This window comes from Bos mutus, chromosome 7 (assembly GCF_027580195.1).
Source record: "Bos mutus isolate GX-2022 chromosome 7, NWIPB_WYAK_1.1, whole genome shotgun sequence".
Classification (NCBI taxonomy): Eukaryota; Metazoa; Chordata; class Mammalia; order Artiodactyla; family Bovidae; genus Bos; species Bos mutus.
This window is the reverse complement of record NC_091623.1, coordinates 82,745,876-82,765,984: the sequence shown is the minus strand read 5'-3', so window position 1 is coordinate 82,765,984 and position 20,109 is coordinate 82,745,876. Positions and strand designations below refer to the sequence as shown.

The window sequence follows — 20,109 nt, the reverse complement described above, 5'->3', positions numbered from 1 at the left end:
GCGGGGGCAGAGTCCGCCCCCTCCCCAGGCGGCCCCGCCCCGTCCGCCCCTCCCGGGCCCTGCCCCCTCATTTCCCCCCACTCCCCACCCCCTGGCTGGGCCGGGCTCCGAGGCCATGTGACCCTGCGGCCCAGCCGGGACGCGACGGGACGCGGTGGGACGGGCGCCGGGGGTCGCGGGCGCGGCCCGGGCGGGGGCGGCATGGAGCGGAGGTGGGTCTTCGTACTGCTCGACGTGCTGTGCGTGCTGGTCGGTAAGAGCCTCAGGAGCCTGGGGGCGTGGGGGGACCCCTTCCCGGGCGGCCCCGTCCCCGATCCCCCCGAACTTTTGTAGGACCGGGGGCCCCCACCCCTTGGAGACCTCCGGAGGTGGGCGGAGCCTTGGGTCACCTCCTCGCCCCCTCCACCGGCCCCGACGTCTGCTCGCGTCCTCCCGGGCCTTGGTTTCCCCCGCGGGCCTCCGGTCGGAGGGGTCGGTGCCCCTTGCCCCTCCGCAGCAGCAGGAAGTCGCCTCCGGGGCCGCTCGCCACCCCCACCCCCTCCACCGCCCGCCTCGCCTGGCCAGGCCGGGCTGGTGATTCACGCGGGCGGCGGCCGGGTGGGGCCGTCAGGGCGGGGGGCGCGGCCGCGGGGCGCCCCTGTAGGCCCTCCGCCGCGCGCCAGGCTCGGGTCGGCTGGTTTTGGGAGGGCGGAGCCCCGGGGCCGGGGGCGCCCGGGCGGTGGTGGGATTCGAACACTCGCCCTCCGGTCTCGGGCCTGGGAGAGCTGGGAGAGAGTCCGGGAGAGAAACCGGGCCCCCGGCTGTTGTCGAACGGGGGGCCTCGGGGTGGCGCGAATCAAACCTGTCGGGCGGGTTTGCGGGCCAGTTTGGGGGAAGGGGCAGCCCCAGCCCCCTCTGCCCCCCCGGGGCTCGGAAACAAAGGCTGAGTGTTTGCTCCGGGGCTGTGCGGACAATGGCCCCGGAATTCTACCCCTGCGCTGGGAGGGGCCCCTCCAGCCTCAACTGCCCTCCCCCCAGTCTGGTTCCTGCGCCTCCGCTGGGACGGGAGGGGTCTGCCCTGGCTGCAGGCCGAGGCAGTGCCTGCCCCCAAATTCCAGAAGAGACCCCTTTTGGGAAGGGCCAGGTGGCAGCTGGAAGTCCTGGGAGAGGGGGTTGTGTGTGTCTGCCCACCTTGGGCATCCTTTCCTGAGCACGTCTTTAATCATTTTTGTGGCACTTACTGTATACCAGACACTATGACGCCTGTGATAATTAAACCTTTTCCTCCAGTCAGCCTGTGAGGGGGTGCTGCTGTGTCCCCCAGTTTCCACCCAGGGATGTTTGGCTTCCCTCTGGAGGTCACACAGCCAGGGGTGACTGAGTAGAGATTAGGTTGGGTGGGGTTGCCCGTGTGCCAGGGACTGGGGCCCAGGCGGACCCAGCTCCCAGTCTAGAAGCTTCAGTGCAGCAGCAGTTCAGTTTTAGATGGTGACAGGGCCCCGAGGGAAACACGGGGGTCGACACCAGGTCAGGAACCTCTGGCGTGTCTGCCGCGGGGACACCTGATCCGGAGCGGCTCAGGCAGAGGGAGGCAGCGGACTCCTGAATCCCAGGAGAGCCTGGTCCCAGTTCTGACCCTGGAGATTAGGATCTCCAGGGGAAAGGGCTGGGCCTGGGGGACGGGAGTTGGAGGTTGACTCACTGCCCCCCTGCTATGGGAGCCCCTGCTCTGCTCAGGCCCTGCGAGTGGGGTTCGACTTGGTTTCTCAGCCTCTTCTAGCCCCCTTCCCCACCCCTGCAGGGCTCTGCTCCTCAGCCTCTGTCTCCAGCCTGCTCCCTCTGCTCACCCCACCTTGCTCCCCCCAGCACTCGGCTTTCCAGACTCTCCAGCCTTTGTACTGGCCGCCCCTCTGGGGGTGCTCTTCCCCAGATGTCCTCTGAATTTCGAAGCCACCTTCCCCATGTGTCCTGCCCAACACTCCACTGACAGCCACGGTCACCTCCCAGTCTTGCCATGCCTGTTATTTTTATTCCCAGCCCCTCAGCTCCATGAGCCAGACCTCTGTGTTCTTCATCGAGCCTTTCCCAGCACCAGCACCATCATGGGTGGTCCCCAGGGCCCTGAACTTGACCTTTGGAAGGGGGTGTGGCCCTGCCCTCCCCTTGCTCTGGTCACACCCTTTTTCACGTCACCTGCCCTGCCAGGGCCAAAGGGCACCCTGCTTGGGTTTGTCTCTGTGCTCCCACCCTGGGGTGGCGGGGAGCCCTGTGCCCCAGGCCGCCCTTGGCTCCTGGGGCCTCTGGACTCCAGGGCTGCGGCTGTGCCAGGCAGGGTCTGGTCATGACTTGTGACTCCTGAATGTACCTTTGGACTGAGCTCCCTGGCCTGGGCCAGGGCTGTCCGGTCCCTGTGTGGCTGGCTCAGGGACAGCATGTGGATACAGATGTCTCACCAGGTGTTCCTGGTCTGTGGCCAACCCTAGAACAACAAGCAGGGCATTCTCATTTTGTGTGTATGTGTGCTAAGTCACTTAAGTAGTGTCCGATTCTTTGCAACCCTATGGACGGTAGCCTGCCAGGCTCCTCTGTCCATGGGATTCTCCAGGCAGGAATACTGGAGTGGGTTGCCATGCCCTCCTCCAAGGGATCTTCCCAACCCAGGAATCGATCCGAAGTCTCTATATCTCCTGCATTGGCAGGTGAGTTTTTTACCACTAGCACCACCTGGGAAGACACTTATCTCTGCCAGGCCCCACCTGAGAAGGCTCCAGAGATAGTCCTTGATGATGGCAGGCCCTCCAGGTGCTCACTGTGGGGAGCAGTGTCTGGGGAGTCATTCAGGGATCACAGGGTGATTGCAGATTACACAAAGTGAGAACCCTGGAGAAAGGCTGTGAGAGGGGCCCCAGGAGTGGGGCGGTCAATGGGGCAGACGGGAGTCAGTCAGAACTGTTCTGGGCAGCCAGTGCGCTGTGAGCAGAGGCCCGGGTGGCTGCCTGCTGGCTTTGGGTGAAGGGCAGAGTGGAGGAGGCTGGAGGGAAGCAAGGGGTGGGAGAGGGTGGGCGGTGTGCAGAGGGTGGATGCTTGGCCTGGGCAGGACCTGAGTGTTGATCTGATGATGAAGGGGAATCACAAGGGGTTTTAACCAGGGTGGCGACCTCTCATTTACCATGAGGAAAGCTCCTCCTGACTGTCGGGTGGGCAGGGAGGTGAGGAGACCCGGAGGGAGGCCAAGGCCGGGTCCAGGTGCCGGATGAAGGCACAGCTGAGTGTGGGGCTCAGCTGGGGAGCAGCTGTGGGGAGCACCTCATGGCTACAGGCTTCCTCTCCTCCCACGCCCCCAGCCGCTCTGCCCTGCGCCATCCTGACGTTCGTCAACACTCCGTACAAGCGAGGTTTCTACTGTGGAGATGACTCCATCCGATACCCCTACCGTCCAGACACCATCACCCATGGGCTCATGGCCGGGGTCATCATCACAGCCACTGTCATCCTTGTAAGGCAGGAGGGTGTGCGGGGTGGCAGCTGGGGCGTTGGCAGGTCCAGTCCTGCTTGGGGTGGCGTTTGTGCGGAAGAGAGCCCTCTTGGGTCCCCAGTTCCCCAGTGACCTCAGAGAGGCTGGGAACCCTGAAGACCCCGGCTGCTGCCTGCAGGTGTCGGCCGGGGAAGCCTACCTGGTGTACACGGACCGCCTCTACTCCCGCTCTGATTTCAACAACTACCTGGCCGCCCTCTACAAGGTGGTGGGGACGTTCCTGTTTGGGGCAGCAGTGAGCCAGTCCCTGACAGACCTGGCCAAGTACATGACCGGCCGCCTGCGGCCCAACTTCCTGGCTGTGTGTGACCCTGACTGGAGCCGCGTCAACTGCTCGGCGTATGTGCAGGTGGAGGTGTGCAGGGGGAGCTCTGCTAACGTCACGGAGTCCAGGTGGGCAGTGCTTGGACCACAGATGCCCCGCCCGGGGAGGATGGTGGGGGTTGCAGAAGGGCCCTCAGGAGCTGTGTATTGCAGGGTGAGCTGCCAGGTTGAGAAGGTGGAGAGAATGGGCAGGAGCAAGGCCTGGAGGTGCCTGTACTTGCATCATACCAGCAAGGAGCTTAGCTGGGGCTGGGGTATCTGGCCCTGGGGCAGAGCAGGAGGTGTCAGGAGGGGTGACCCACCTCCCTGAAATGTCAGGTCCCCACCCTCACGTTCTGCTCTGTCCTCTCACCATCTCTACTGGTGAACTTTTCATTTGATTGATGTCCTATTTTCCTTCTTTAAAAAATTTAATAAAATTCCCCAAACATAAAATCCACCAATTTAACCATCTTAATATGCACAATTTGTTGGTTTCTAGTGCATTCCCAGGTGCGCATCCGTCTCCCTCTAATATTCTAGAATATTTTCATCACACACACACAAAGCCCACACCCATGAGCTGTCACCCCCACCCCAGCCCCTGACAACCAGGAACCCACTCTGTGTCTTTGGCTCGGCTTGTTTTGAACATTTCCTATCTGTGGAATCACGCCCTCTGTCCTTTCAGATCTGGATTCTGCAGTGTTTCCAAGTTAAGGTGCTTGCATCTTTGTTGTTATATCTCTGAATGGATTGATCCTTTTCTCACAGTGAATGTCCTTTGTCTTGTTATTTGTTTTCTATATATTGTATCTTTTAAAAAAGAATTTCTCCATTCCTGCTTTTTTCCCCATTACTGCTTTTTCTGTTCATAGGTGCTTACTGTGCAAAACATTTGCAGCCATGTGTCTCCACCCCCTTATGAGGTTATTGTCACAGATTTTATCTTTATACATCATGTTCTCATCAACATAGATTCATAATAAATGTTTTATATGGTTTTAAAAAAATGAAGCTATATTTGCCATGTTAAGTCACCTCAGTTTTGTCTGAGTCTTTGTGACCCAATGGGCTGGTAGCCCACCAGGCTCCTCTGTCCATGGGATTTCCCAGGCAAGAATACTGGAGTGTGTTCCCATGTCCTTCTCCAAGGGATCTTCCCGACCAAGGGATTGAACCCAGTCTCCTGCATTGCAGGCAGATTCTTATACCCACTGAGCCACCAAGGAAACCCTGTCCTCCAGGGGATCTACCCAACTCAGGGATCGAACCCGCGTCTCTTATGTCTCCTGCATTGGCAGGTGGGTTCTTTACCACTAGTGCCACCTGGGAAGCCCATAGTTGCCACATTGTATTACTTTCAGATGGATAGCGTAATAATGTGATATCTACTGCGGAATCATCCAGTTAGTCTAGTTTTTTTTCTTTAGCTGATTTTTTCTTTTCTAAATCATGTAGGGAAATATAGGATTATACACCAGAATACATTCACACTGCTGTTTATGTTTTGTAATTACTTTTACTGGTGTCTTTTGTGTCTTTTTTGTAGATTTGAGTTACTGACTAGTATCCTTCATTCCTCCATGGAAGACTCCTTTTAGCATTTCTCATAGAGCTTGTAGGCATATCAGCTATGGATTTTATTGGTTCTTGTTTGTTTGGAAATGTCTAAACTTCTTTTTATTTTTACAGGATAATTTTGCCACATGTAGAATTCATGATTCACAGGGTTTTCTCTTTCAGTACTTGAAATCCTTCTGGCCTCCATGGTTTCTGATGGGAAATTAGCTGTTCATCTTATTGAGGATTTCTTGTACACAACGAATGCCTTCCCTTGCAGCTCTTGAGATCTTTACCATCTTTTGGTAGCTTGACTGTGCTGTGCTGTCTTAGAGTTTATCCTGTTTGGAGTTCATTGAGCCTTTGGGGTGTGTGGAGGGATGTTTGTCATCAAACGTGGGAAGTTATTAGGCATTTCCTCTTGAAATATTCTTTCTGCCCCTTTCTCTGTTCTCCTTTTGGGACTTCTGTTGTACATATGTTGGTACATTGGATGGTGTTCCACAAGACTGAAGTTCATTGAACTGTCTCCATTCCTTTCATTTTTTGTTCCTTAGACCAAAAGTCTTAATTGACCTGTCTCCGTGTTCACATGCTCTTCTGTCTGCACAGTCTGCTTTTGAGCCCCTCTGGTGATTTCATCTTCCACATACTATAGTTTTGAACTCCAGAACTTCTATTTGATTCCTTCTTAAAACTTCTGTTTCTTTTTGGTACTCTTCTATTAGGTCAGACATCATTCTCACTTTAGCTCTCTGAACATATTTTAAATGGCAGATTAAAAGTCTTTATCTACCAAACTTAAAAAAAAAAAGCCTTTATCTAGTAAGTCTGATATCTGAGTCTCTTAGCGACTGCTTCTAGTAAAAGACTTTTTTCCCCCTGGGCATTTCGCACATTTCTTTGTGCATCTATTATAAATATTTATTGTTATTGAAAACTTGGCGCTTTTTTTTGGTTTGCTTTACATAAATATATTTAAGCTGTTTATTTATTTACTTATTTTGCTGCACCAGGTCTATCTTAGTTGTAGCATGTGGGATCTAGATCCCTGACCAAGGATGGAACTGGGCTGCCTGCACTGGGAGTCGGGAGGCTTAGCCACTGGATCACCAGGGAAGTCCCTGGGCAGTTTTCTTTAAATTAATTAATTAATTTTAATTGGAGGATAATTATAATATTGTGATGGTTTTTGCCATACATCAACATGAATTGGCTACAGGTATACATGTCCCCTTTCCCTGAGCATTTTTAATGTTATAATGCAGCATACATGCATATAATGTAGCATACATCTGGAAACCAGATTCTTCTGTTGTTTTTGTTGTTTGTTGTCATTGGTTGTTTGCTAGGTAAGTGTTCTGAACTAATTTTGTAAAGTCTTTGTTCTTTGTCATGAGTGGCCGTGAAGTTGTGCTGTTAGCTGAGTGATAAGCTAGTGAGTAGACAGATATGTCCTTAAATACCTGGATCCACGTAAGACAAGTTTTCATTTTACAGATGGGCTTTGTGCGCTGTGTGGGGTACGTGAATGTTGAGGTATGTGTGTGTTGGGGTACATGTGCCATGTGAGGTACATCTGCCATGTTGGGGTCTGTGTACTGGGGTGTGTGTATGTTGGAGTAGGTGTGCTGTGGGGGGTACTTGTGCCATGTTGTTTTATGTATGCTGAGTTGTGGTAGTGTGTGTTGGAGTAAGTGTGCTGTGTGAGGTATGTGTGTGTTGGGGTGAGTTGCTGTGTTGGGGTACATTGCTGTGTTGGGGTATGTATGCCGTGTGGGGTACGTGTGTGTTGGGGTTTGTGTGCTGTGTTGGGGTACGTGTGCCCTATGGATATGTGTGTTTTGAGGTATGTGTGCTGTGTGGGTACATGTATATGTTAGGGTACATGTGCCATGTGGGCTGTGTCAATTGACACGTCTGCGAGTTGGCCAGAGCGGAGAGAGGAGCACCTTGGCAGGTCTTTGCTGATGGGCCCAGCCTGGCCCCTGGATTCCCAGCCTCATTCTGCAGAGCAGCTCACCCTGGCCTTTCCTCTCGGCGTCTTGGCTAGCCTTCCTGTCCTGCATTTACTGCCCCAGGCAGTGGTGACTGTTGCATTTGCTGTCAGTGTTTATGGCCAGTGCTCCAGGGAGGCACTGGTCAGGACCGTACAGTCTCAGGCATTGGGAGGTAGGTCTGCTCCTTTCTCTGGTTCACATGCCACCGCCAGTCTGGCTCTGTCAGTTTTCCAGTCTCTTTCATGGGGTGGGGTCTCTCAATCTGCCATTTTCTTTCTTGTCCATTGATGTCCTTTGTTGCTGTTCAGTTGCTCAATTGTGTCTGACTCCTCATGACCCCATGGACTGCACCATACCAGGCTTCCCTGTCCTTCACCATCTCCTGGAGCTTGCTCAAACTCATGTCCACTGAGTCGGCGATGTCATCCGGCAGTCTCATTTTCTGTCGTCCCCTTCTCCTCCTGCCTTCAATCTTTCCCAGAATCAGGGTCTTTTCTAGTGAGTTGGCTCTTTGCATCAGGTGGCCAAAGAACTGCAGCTTCAGCTTCAACATCAGTCCTTCCAGTGAATATTCAGGGTTGATTTCCTTTAGGATTGACTGGTTTGATCTCCTTGCAGTCCACAGGACTCTCAAGAGTCTTCTCTAGCACCACAGTTCAAAAGCATCAATTTTTCGGTGCCCAGCCTTCTTAATGGTCCAACTCACATCCATACTTGACTACTGGAAAAACCATAGCTTTTACTGTGCAGACATTTGTTGGCACAGTGATGTCTCTGCTTTTTAATATGTGTAGGTGTTTTAATATGTGTAGGTTTGTCATAGCTTTTCTTCCAAGGAGCAAGTGTCTTTTAATTTCATGGCTGCAGTCACCGTCCTCAGTGATTTTAGAGCCCAAGAAAATAAAGTCTGTCACTGTTTCCATTTTTCCTCCATCTATTTGTCATGAAGTGATGGGACCAGATGCCATGATCTTTGTATTTTGAGTGTTGAGTTTTAAGCGAGCCTCTTCACTCTCCTCTTTCACCTTCATCAAGAGGCTCTTTAGTTCCTCTTCACTTTCTGCCATGAGGGTGGTGTCATCTGCTTATCTGAGGTTATTGATATTTCTCCTGGCAGTCTTGATTCCAGCTTGAGCTTCTTCCAGCCTGTCATTTCGCATGTTGTACTCTGCATATAAGTTAAATAAGCAAGGAGACAATATGCAGCCTTGACTTACTCCTTTGATGTCCTTTGTTAAAACTTGAAATTCTATAAAAAGAAAATGCAAACCTTATATCAGTGAGCACAGGTGGAAAATAATCTTGAGAAGAAACACAGTGAAAGTGGAACTGCTGTCTGGACCCAGTTGTGGGTCCTGGGTTCTGCCTTCAGGGCCTGAAGCAGCTTCGTGGTGATGCCTTAAAGCCCATGAGACTTGACCACATGATCAGAAAATTGGAAAGGGAAGGACTGAGGGCATCCAGCACTCTCCGTGTTTTTACATAAAGTCCTGGACCCTGGGGGGCGAGGCGGGGGCCAGGTGTCTGGAGGCTGAGGACAGAGTAAATCCTCTGGCTGCCCTCTCCACACCACTCCATGACCCCACCACCCTCTGTCTCTCAGGTTGTCCTTCTACTCCGGACACTCCTCCTTTGGCATGTACTGCATGGTATTCTTGGCGGTGAGTCTGCTGTATGTGACTGGTGTGTTGTGGCCGTGGCCAGCCCTTCCCTGGGCCTTGGGAGAGCCAGGGCGGAGGTGGAAGTTCTGGCATGTTGATAAAAACTGGGGGCCCCGTGTCTGGGGATTCTAGGCTTGTGGCCCCAGGGTTGCCGTCCATGTGGCGGGCAAGGTGGGCCTGGTGGGTGCCCGACTGACTCTGCTCTCGGACCGCAGCTCTACGTGCAGGCCCGGCTCTGCTGGAAGTGGGCACGGCTGCTGCGGCCCACCGTTCAGTTCTTCCTGGTAGCCTTCGCCCTGTACGTGGGCTACACCCGCGTTTCTGACCACAAACACCACTGGAGTGACGTTCTCGTCGGCCTCCTGCAGGGGGCGCTGGTGGCCAGCCTCACTGTGAGCTCCCAGGCCCTGAACCCCTGCCCTGACCAGAGACCCCACTCTGGGACCCCTGCCCTCTCTGGGCTGCCTCTCCAAGACCCTTGCCCTGTGCTCCCATCTTCCCTTAAGACCCCAACTCTGCTCTCTCATTGATCCCCCCAGAGGCCCTTCAACTCCTGGGCTCCCCTGCCCCACTGTGCCCAGCCTGCCTGGCCTGTCTTGTTCCCACCCAAGCAGCTCCTGCCTCCCTCTTCTCTGCCAGGTCCGGTACATCTCCGACTTCTTCAAAGCTCGGCCCCCGCAGCACTGCCCAGAAGAAGAGGACCTGGAACGGAAGCCCAGCCTGTCGCTGACGCTGGCCCTGGGCGAGACTGACTGCAACCACTACGGGTACCCTGTGTCTTCCTCCTGAGGCCGGAGCTGCATCCAGCTGGGGCTCTGGTGGGGGCAGCGTGTCCATGGTCCCGGCAGGCCCCTCACTTAGCATGGTGGTGAGAGCCCTGCACAGGCCCCAGGCTGGATCCTGGCAGGGGCTCCACTAACTCCACCTTCTGTGCACTGGACCAGGGGTCTGAGGATGCCTGGGGCAGCCCTAGCATTTGGAGGGGAACGCTTCCTCGGAGCCCCCATCTTTTGTTGGCTTAGGGAAGGGACTGAGAGATCCTGACGGATGCTGTTTTTGTAAAATGTAATGTATACGTGGATTTTTAGTAAAATAGGGCATTTGCTTGATGAATGTTATCAGTACCTGTTTCTTGTGGCCGTTCTGAGGACTCTGTTCCTACAGCAGGGGTAGGGGGGGTGCTTGCTGGTCGGGGGCTCAGCTGAGCCCAGGTGTGGGCATAGCTGGGTGGGTCAGCCATGCCTGGGTTGCTACTCTGGTCTTATGGGAGGGAGGTAAGTGGAAGGAAAGCTGACTGCCAGACTGGTCCAGTCTTCTACAGGCCAATGCTAAGGTTGGGGTCACCCTGCAGAGGGAGGGAGCCCTGAACAAAAGGTACCTGCTCTTGTTTGGCCCCCAAGGCCTGAGAGGCTAGGAGAGTCCTGAGTCCTGGTTGGGCGGAGAAGTGTCTCCACAGTAAGGATGTGTCTGCTGGGGGACCCGGAGCAGGCCAGAGATTTGGATGTGGGTAGGAGAATTGATGTTTTTGAACTGTGGTGTTGGAGAAAACTTTTGAGAGTCCCTTGGACTGCAAGGAGATCCAACCAGTCCATTCTAAAGGAGATCAGTCTTGGGTGTTCTTTGGAAGGACTGATGGTAAAGCTGAAACTCCAATACTTTGGCCACCTCATGCGAAGAGTTGACTCTTTGGAAAAGACTCTGATGCTGGGAGGGATTGGGGGCAAGAGGAGAAGGGAATGACAGAGAATGAGATGGCTGGGTGGCATCACCAAGTCAATGGACATGAGTTTGAGTGAACTCCGGGAGTTGGTGATGGACAGGGAGGCCTGGTGTGCTGCAATTCATGAAGTCACAAAGAGTCAGACATGGCTGAGTGACTGAACTGAACTGAGGAGCATGGCCAGCACCCCAGAGATGACTGTGTGCAGGGCTATGCCCAGGTCCAGTGAGGGGGCAGTACCCCATTCTGCCAGGGTTGTTATGTGGAAGATGACATGTGCTGTTTGGGCCTGGAGCAGGCTCCTTGTCCCGTTTCTGCTCAGGGATATATGCACCCCCTTCCCACCCAGGCCTCAGAGTCACTCCCCTTTAATGACCGGGACCCCTGCTCCCCAATTGTCCCATCTCAGCAGTGCCCACCTGCAGCTGAGCCCCTGAAGTTCCCAGTCCCCCAACTCCCTCAGTCAAGCTGACTCTGCCCCTCCTGCTACATGGACCCTGTGTACATAGCCCCTGCGCCCTCTGCCTTGGAATGGGAACCCCTCCCTCACCGTCCACATCAGTGAATGTCAGGGAAGCAGCACAGATATGGCCACAAACACACCTCAAAAAGGGAAAATGGGTTTGAAAGCTCTGTGGGGGAGACTTCATAATTGGGAAAAATTTAGAGAATGGGCAGTAGAGGGAAGTGTGGGCCCGAGTGGGAGTCGGGAAGTGAAGCAGACAGCGAGGGCTGGACTCCCGGCGCCAGGAAGGTGTCCTAGGTGACACTGGAGCTTCTGGGCCTGGCCGCCGATGGGCCAGTGTCCCTGAAACTTTCTGAGCACACAGAGCTCATCTGTGCAGTCACAGTGTAAGTAGGAAGTTTAATCTTCATCAAAGGTCTGAGCAAAATGGGTGGTTTCTTTTTAAGTGTCTGTTTCCATTTTATCTGCACCTAGAACCCATCTTATTCTGAAGCCCTTGCAGGACTGAGCAGGATAATTTAATGCTTGGAGGCAGACATGGAGCCTAGCAGCCCTCCCTGGAGATGAAGAACTCCATTGCCCCGATGACCTTGAGGAGCAGAAGCGCAGGAGGAGGGAGATGAGAGTATGGTTCTTGGCCTTGACTCTGGGAGGGTCTCGGGCTCAACAAAGACCCTAAGGAACCACAACGTGAGAGCAGAGGAGAGTCCATCCCCAAAGGGTCTTCAGGCAGCTCACAGCCCTTGGGAGGTGGTGCATGCACTGGCTGCATCTTATTGAGAAGAGCAGAGATGCTCTGTCTCAGGTTCACTGTTTCTTACAAATCCAGGCATCCGTATATGATCACACTGAAACACTGGGACATATTGCTACACCCAGACGGAGCTGTGGGAAGCTCTTATGTGTAATCTGAGGTTTATGCTCCTTATGGTTCTACAGCAAAAATTGTACTTTTCTTTTTTCCTCTCTATACAGTGGGGGATGGTGGTGGTGGTATTTAGTTGATTCTCATGGGCAGCTCCTAGATTCTTAGCCAGGTAAATATCATTTCTCATGGTATGCTCTCCATGTTCAATATCCCCCTAACCATCAGTTGTTAATAGGCTTTGGAAAACCCCTCCTAGCTTGAGTATTGAACCACATGCAGGAATTTCTGTTGTTTGTGAAGTGTGGCACAGTGCTGTGGTTTTGTGGGAAGTCATCCTTGCTATTTTATAGGTGCATACTGAAGAGTATTTGGAGGAGGAAATGGCAACTCACTCCAGTATTCCTGCCTGGAAAATCTCATGGACAGAGGAGCCTCGCGGGCTATAGTCCATGTGATTGCAAAGAATCAGGCATGACTGAGCATGCATGTGCATGCGCGTGTGAGTGTGCACGCACACACACACTGAAGAGTACAGGAATGAAACTTTTCAAGGGCTGTGCCCGGCAGTATTTCACAAGACAAAAATGGAATGAAGATGTGGCAACATTTAGTAATTTAGTAATTGCGTATAGGTATCCATTGTGTCACTCTCTGTACTGTATTTTGAAAAATTTTTCCATTAGTTCAAAACAGGAAAACTCTACCTAAGTAAATCTTCCTTAGTTGAAAAATCATGTATTTGTTTTCTCATTCACTGTTTAAGTTGTAACAACATAAAATCCTAATTGAAGCTCTTTGTAATGTTGGTGACTGTCGAAGTTTCAGCTCTTGATAACCAAAAGCAGTGGATGTGGTGTCTTCATGTCTCACCATGTTCGTGTCTGTCTGAGCGAGGACAGGCTATTCGTAGGGGGTCTCCATGTGGGGGTCACCCCCTGAGGCCATGGAACTTAGTAGCCTCAAGCCTGCCTGTCTAGCCCCCTGAATACTGTCAGCCGTCGAGCGCCTCTTATGGGGGAGCAGTTGGTACTGCAACTTTTAAAACTGGTGATTTTTCTTAAGCCTCTTTCAGCAATTTTCAGCAGCTGGACAGCTCCAGGGTCTCCTGTCAGCCTGCTGACTTCCCATGTCCGACATAAACTTAGAATTTAAAGTTTTTTCTGTTGGCCTCATTTTTCTCAGTGTGACTTTTGGGGAACCAAGCGGCCCAGTTTGTACAATTGAAAAAGCCTCATTGTTGGGTGAATCTAGGGCACTAAGAATTTCCAATTGGAAGAAGGCTGGAATCGCTTGACCACAGGCTTCTACCCTATAAAGGTACACGGGTCCCCGCCATGCACATCTCTTCTTGGCCTCTGGAGAAAATACTGACCTCTCACATCAACTCCAGGGTACCAGGTGGGGCTTTGTCCAAATATGCAAGCCACTGATGACACGAGGCTTTTAAAATTCAATTTAAATTAACAAAAATCCAGTTTATCAGTCACTGAAGGCAGAGGAGAAGATAAAGGATATTTCTGTCATCAGAGGAATACTATTGAGATATTCTTATTTAGAGAAATTTAAAAAAATTTTTGACCCCTCCCCCACTATTTAGAGAATTAAAATTAAGAATTTAATTAGGGTTAAGGTTCTGAGGTAAAGTGAAGGGTAGGGGTTAATTTTGTTTGTTCAATTGCTCAGTGTGTCTGACTCTTTACGACCCCGTGGACTGCAGGACGCCTGACTTCCCTGTCCTTCACCATCTCCCGGAGCTTGCTCAAACTCACGTACATTGAGGTGGTGATGCCATCCAGGCATCTTGTCCTTTGTTGTCCCCTTTTCCTCCTGCCTTCAGTCTTTCCCAGCATCAGGGTCTTTTCTAGTGAATCAGTTTTTTTCATCAGGTGATCAAAGTATTGGAGCTTCAGTCTCAGCATTATTCCCTCCAATGAGTATTCAGGACTGATTTCCTTTAGGGGTTAAGGTTAGGGTCAGAAGTTAGGGTTAGGATGGGATTAAGGTCAAAGTCTTAAGGAGAGGATGATAGCACCACATGCTTGGTAGCTGAGTATCTATATCCATTAACTGGAGTTTTCTGCATATACTAAACTGAAGGGAGAAATAACCATACAACTATAGTGGAGACTATACTATCCACTTTCGATAATGGATAGATCTAACAGAACTAATGATCCCCCACCCCCCCAAAAAAACCAGTGGACTTGTATAACAACACCATAGACCAAATGGACCTAACCAACGTATGTAGAACTTTTAGCCCAACAGCAGGGTGTACATTCTTCACAAGTATGTATGGCACATTCTCAAGTCACAAGTCTTAAGACTGATATTTCAAGAATCTTTTCTGACCACAGTGAAAGAAAACTAGAAATCAACAGTAGAAGGAAAACTGGAAAATTCACAAATAGGTGAAAATCAAACAACACACTTTGAATAATCAGTGGGCCAAAGAAGAAATAAAAAGTGAATTTAAAAGTATCTTGAGACAAAAATGAAAACAAATTACCAAAATTTGTGAGATGCAGTAAAAGCAGTACTAGGAGGGAGTTTATCTAGTTTTATCACTAGAAGTTTATAGTGATAAATGCCTGCATTAAGAAGGGAAAAAAATCTCCAATAAGCATGCTTAGATTTCAAGGAACTATTGAAAAACTTGAACCAAAATTAGAAGGAGAAAATAAAGTTTAGAAGAGAAATAAATACAATAGAGAACAGGAAAACTATAAAAGATTAAAGCTAAGAGTTGGGTTTTTAATGATGAAAAAACTTAAAAAAAAGTAATTTTTATTGGAGTGTAGTTGCTTATCAATGTTTCTGCTGTACAGCAAAGTGAATCAGCTATACGTATATGTGTATCTCTTTTGATTTCCTTCCCATTTAGGTCATCATAAAGCACTGAGTAGGGTTCCCTGTTGCTATTCAGTAGGTTCTTATTAGTTCTCTATTTTATAGATAGTATCCATTCTAAAGGAGATTAGTCCTGGGTGTTCATTGGAAGGACTGATGCTGAGGCTGAAACTCTAGTACTTTGGCCACCTCATGCGAAGAGTTGACTCATTGGAAAAGACCCTGATGCTGGGAGGGATTGGGGGCAGGAGGAGAAGGGGACGACAGAGGATGAGGTGGCTGGATGGCATCACTGATTTGATGGACATGAGTTTGGGTAAACTCCGGGAGTTGGTGATGGACAGGGAGGCCTGGCGTGCTGCGATTCATGGGGTTGCAAAGAGTCAGACACGACTGAGCGACTGAACTGAATTGAACTGATCCATGCATATACGTTAATCTTCTGCCAAGTTTTAAATTGTGTTTTCAGTCTTTGGAGTTTGAATTGTGTGAATTCTTGGTCTATTTTGAATATGAACTCTTTTTTTTTTGCATGTATGGTTTGCAAGTATTGTCTCACATGCAGTAGGCTGCCTTTTCATTTTGTGGAGGGTTTCCTTTGTCACCACTGAAAAGCTTTTCAGTTGGATAGAGTCCCATTGGTTTACTCTGCTTTTGTTACCCTTGCTGATAAGACAGATCCAGAAAATATTGCCAAGATTGAAGTCAAAGAACGTGGTGCCAGACTTCCCTGGTGGTCCAGTGGCTGAGCATTCGCCTGCCAGTGCAAGGGATATGGGTTCAATCCCTGTGTGGGATTGAAGATCCCACATACCGTGGAACAGATAAGCCCATTTACCACAACTACTGAAGCCCACGTGCTCTGGAGCCTGAGCTCTGCAACAAGAGAAGCCAGTGCAATGAGAAGCTCGTGCACCTCAACTAGAGAGTAGCCCCCTGCTTGTTGCAAGAGAAAAAGCCATTGCCGCAATGAAGACCCAGACCTGCCCACCCCCCCCCTTCCTCCATGTCTAGTAGATGGGAGACCCGCTTCTCCTTGCCACTCCAGGAGCAGTTCTGGAGCTGATCTTGGGGTGGTTCTGGGGTTTGCAGGCGGAGCCCCTGTTGCTGTGTCCCTCTTCCCCACATGAACATCCAGAGCAAGCTGTCTTCCCTGCTGCCTGAATACCCCCTCCCCACCCAGTGTCTTCCAGAGAAGTCAGGTTCTGCAGCAGGGTCTGCAGGCAGTGAGCATCTGGACCCACGTTCACATCTCTGTAAACACAGAACCTCCCTTGACTGCCTGCCCCCTGCTCACTGCCTCCCCATCTGGCCTTAGCCTCGTGCAGGTGTCAGATCGATTGCCCATCTCAGCCTCGGCTTGTTATCAGAGCTGCTCCAGGCCCTTGCTGAAAACCCGTGAACCCACCTTTAAAAGGGATGTCCTTGCTCACAACCCTCCAACCCCTACCTTTAGCAGGGGTTAACAGAAGTCTTTAAAGGAGTCCAGAGACAAGAGAAGAAGCTACCAAGAAAGAAAACCAGATGGAACCAGCTGGGACCAAGATGGCCACGAATCTGACCTCCAACAGACCTCGAGTCTCATTGTATGTTGATTTTACTGTATTATCATACTAGGTGACACACCTACCTTGCCCTGACCAGACAGGTAGAACCAAAAAATGATAAAAAAGGAGGTGGCATCTCACTCCCTTGGAAAAGCCCTGCCCCTCCTCCTAATGCACCTGGTTCCCCATCATTAGCCTCACTACCCCTTCTTTGTCCTTACCCTTTATAATCAAGCCACTCTCTCCAGGTGGGTGAGAAGTTGACCTGAGAACTTAGTTCTCACTAATGCACTCTTTGGCCTCTGAATAAAGCCTGTGCTGTGTTGGTCTCGGCTTTGGTTTCATAGTCATCTACTGATTATCACCTACTCCTAATGGAAGAAGGAAACCTTCCCTGTTGAGGCAGAGCCCCGGCCAGACTAGGGACTGAGCGGGGTCCATAGGACTTAATTTAGTGACAATCTGTAAGGGGACTGGTCTCTGCTCTGTGGGGTGGATGGAGGGCACCTACAGCCACAGCAGACTTTTGTTGGCAAAGTGATGACTTTGCTTTTTAATTTGCTGTCTAGGTTTGTCATAGCTTTTCTTCCAAAGAGCACGTGTCTTTTACTTTCGTGGTGCAGTCACTGTCCGCAGTGATTTTGGAGCCAAGAAAATAAATCTGCCACCACTTCTGTTTTTTTTCCCTTCTTTTTTGCCATGAAGTGATGGGACCAGTTGCCATGATCTTGGTTTTTTTAATGTTGAGTTTTAAGTCAGCTTTTTCACCCTCCTCTTTCTCCCTCATCAAGGTGCTCTTTAGTTTCTCTTCACTTTCTGCCGTTAGAATGGCATCATCTGCATATCTGAGGTTGTTGATATATCTCCCGGCAATCTTGATTCCAGCTTATGATTCATCCAGCTCAGCATTTCGCATGATGTGCTCTGCATATGAATTAAATAAGCAAAGTGATGATATACAACCATGACGTATTCCTTTCTCTATTTTGAAATATATAAAGTATCTCTATGCAGAGGCCTTGCTACACAGTGGATAATGCAAGAGACAATCTTATAAAGTAGACAAAATAAGTGATACAGACAGTAGCATTTAGAAGATCATACAAGAGAGAGACAGAAACAATTTCAAAACAAAGAGAACACATTTAACCATTATTTGTGTAACTAGTTTTAATCTCTTGGCAGTAAACCATCAAGTCCATAGGGGAGTCAGGTGGAGATAGCAAATTCTGGAAGGATCAGATAGTGAAAAAGATAGTTAAATGTTTTAGCTTTGTTTACAAAGGTATACTTTATCAACTTATGTATACATACTTGTTGATACCTCCTTAAGTATGTATAATCCCATACATCCTCATATGCACTCATCTAGTACTCTTGCCTGGAAAATCCCATGGATGGAGGAGCCTGGTAGGCTGCAGTTCATGGGGTCGCTAAGAGTTGGGCATGACTGAGTGACTTCACTTTCACTTTTCACTTTCATGCATTGGAGAAGGAAATGGCAACCCACTCCAGTGTTCTTGCCTGGAGAATCCCAGGGATGGCGGAGCCTGGTAGGCTTCTGTCTATGGGGTTGCACAGAGTTGGACATGACTGGACTGGAAGAAACACAAGCTGGAATCAAGATTGCGGGAGAAATATCAATAACCTCAGATATGCAGATGACACCACCCTTATGGCAGAAAGTGAAGAGGAACTAAAAAGCCTCTTGATGAAGGTGAAAGTGGAGAGTGAAAAAGTTGGCTTAAAGCTCAACATTCAGAAAACGAAGATCATGGCATCCGGTCCCATCACTTCATGGGAAATAGATGGGGAAACATTGTCAGACTTTATTTTTCTGGGCTCTAAAATCACTGCAGGTGGTGATTGCAGCCATGAAATTAAAAGACGCTTACTCCTTGGAAGGAAAGTTATGACCAACCTAGATAGCATATTCAAAAGCAGAGACATTACTTTGCCAACAAAGGTTCGTCTAGTCAAGGCTATGGTTTTTCCTGTGGTCATGTATGGATGTGAGAGTTGGACTGTGAAGAAGGCTGAGCGCCAAAGAATTGATGCTTTTGAACTGTGGTGTTGGAGAAGACTCTTGAGAGTCCCTTGGACTGCAAGGAGATCCAACCAGTCCATTCTAAAGGACATCAGCCCTGGGATTTCTTTGGAAGGACTGATGCTAAAGCTGAAACTCCAGTACTTTGGCCACCTCATGCGAAGAGTTGACTCAGTGGGAAAGACTCTGATGCTGGGAGGGATTGGGGGCAAGAGGGGAAGGGGACAACAGAGGATGAGATAGCTGGATGGCATCACTGACTCGATGGACGTGAGTCTGAGTGAACTCCGGGAGTTGGTGATGGACAGGGAGGCCTGGCGTGCTGTGATTCATGGGGTTGCAAAGAGTCGGACACGACTGAGCGACTGATCTGATCTGAAGTGACTTAGCAGCAGCAGCCTATTTCAACTCAAATCATCCCAAATAAAAGTCTCTTAATTTTGTTGCAACTCTAGTCATTTGTTGCAATTTCATAAAAAAGACACATTGTAATTCATTTGTGAAAGTGAAAGTGAAGTGGCTCAGTCCCGACTCTTTGTGACCCCATGGACTGTAGCCTATCAGGCTCCTCCGTCCATGGGATTTTCCAGGCAAGAGTGCTGGAGTGGATTGCCATTTCCTTCTCCAGGGCATCTTCCTGACCCAGGAATTGAACCCGGGTCTCCCACATTGCAGGCAGACACTTTACTGTCTGAGCCACCAGGGAAGTATTTGTATAGACCAGTAAATGCTAGGATTTCTCAGTCTAATTTTTTTTTTTTAGGGGCCTTATAAATCATTTAAAATCTCAACCCTTCTCCCTGCTTCACCATCTTCTGAATCCTTTGATATGGGAAAAGCTATGGAAAGAGTGCTTAATATAATCCAAACTTGTTGTTGGTTTTGTTCAGTCACTCTTTGTGACCCCATGGACTGCAGGAGGCCAAGCTTCCCTGTCCTTCACCATCTCCTGGAGCTTGCTCAAACTCATGTCCATTGAGTTGGTGATGCCATCCAACCATCTCGTCCTCTGTCATCCCCTTCTCCTCCTGCCTTCAGTCTTCTCCAGCATCACGGTCTTTTCTAATGAGTCGGCTCTTTACATCAGAAGTATTGGAGCTTCAGCTTCAGCATCAGTCCTTCTAATGAATATTCAGGATTGATTTCCTTTAAGATTGACTGGTTTGATCTCCTTGCAGTCCAAGGGACTCTAGGTATTTATTATTGGGTGTTGTGAAGATCTGAGAAGCAGAATTGGATGGATACAAAAAGAAAAAGTGAATGTAGGGACATAACTAGAAATTGGGACACCCATGTGACCAGAGAGCAATCGCAATGGAGCAAATCACCTCTCTCACCCAGGAGGACAAGTTTATCTTGGTAATAATATCAGCAACTGAGGCATTAAAGTGTTACTATGAAAAGTCGTTAACAGAAAGGGCAGCGGAAATGTTTCCTTATAGAACACAATATGAGAGCCTGTAATTTTCCAGGAGCCTATAAATTTAAGATAGATGTTTTGTTACTTGAAATTTTGAGTGGATTATGTGTAAGTTTTACAGACTGGTGAAAGTAATGTACTATTCCTGCC

At 49.8% G+C, this 20,109-nt stretch overlaps 1 protein-coding gene across 4 annotated transcripts; it reads left to right on the top strand.

Annotated features, from left to right (window-relative positions):
- The first annotated feature begins 93 nt into the window (after positions 1-93).
- On the top strand, positions 94-10,150 carry PLPP2 (phospholipid phosphatase 2). 4 transcript variants are annotated; one of them, XM_070374217.1, is made up of 7 exons: positions 187-212; positions 2,551-2,678; positions 3,324-3,475; positions 3,633-3,907; positions 8,984-9,041; positions 9,257-9,433; positions 9,681-10,150. In XM_070374217.1, the coding sequence occupies exons 1-7, from the start codon at positions 202-204 to the stop codon at positions 9,828-9,830; spliced, it is 951 nt and encodes a 316-aa protein (XP_070230318.1). In that variant the 5' UTR covers positions 187-201; the 3' UTR covers positions 9,831-10,150. The 4 variants fall into 4 exon arrangements, with proteins under 4 accessions (XP_070230319.1, XP_070230321.1, XP_070230318.1 ...); XM_070374218.1 differs by lacking the exon at positions 2,551-2,678 and having other exon boundaries at positions 94-253; XM_070374220.1 differs by lacking the exon at positions 2,551-2,678 and having other exon boundaries at positions 99-212.
- Positions 10,151-20,109: the final 9,959 nt, after the last annotated feature.

Excerpts from the sequence above, each read along its gene's own strand:
- PLPP2 (XM_070374217.1), top strand. Across the intron at positions 2,679-3,323 it reads TATATCTCCTGCATTGGCAG|CCGCTCTGCCCTGCGCCATC; the intron begins GTGAGTTTTTTA and ends CCACGCCCCCAG. Across the intron at positions 3,476-3,632 it reads TCACAGCCACTGTCATCCTT|GTGTCGGCCGGGGAAGCCTA; the intron begins GTAAGGCAGGAG and ends TGCTGCCTGCAG.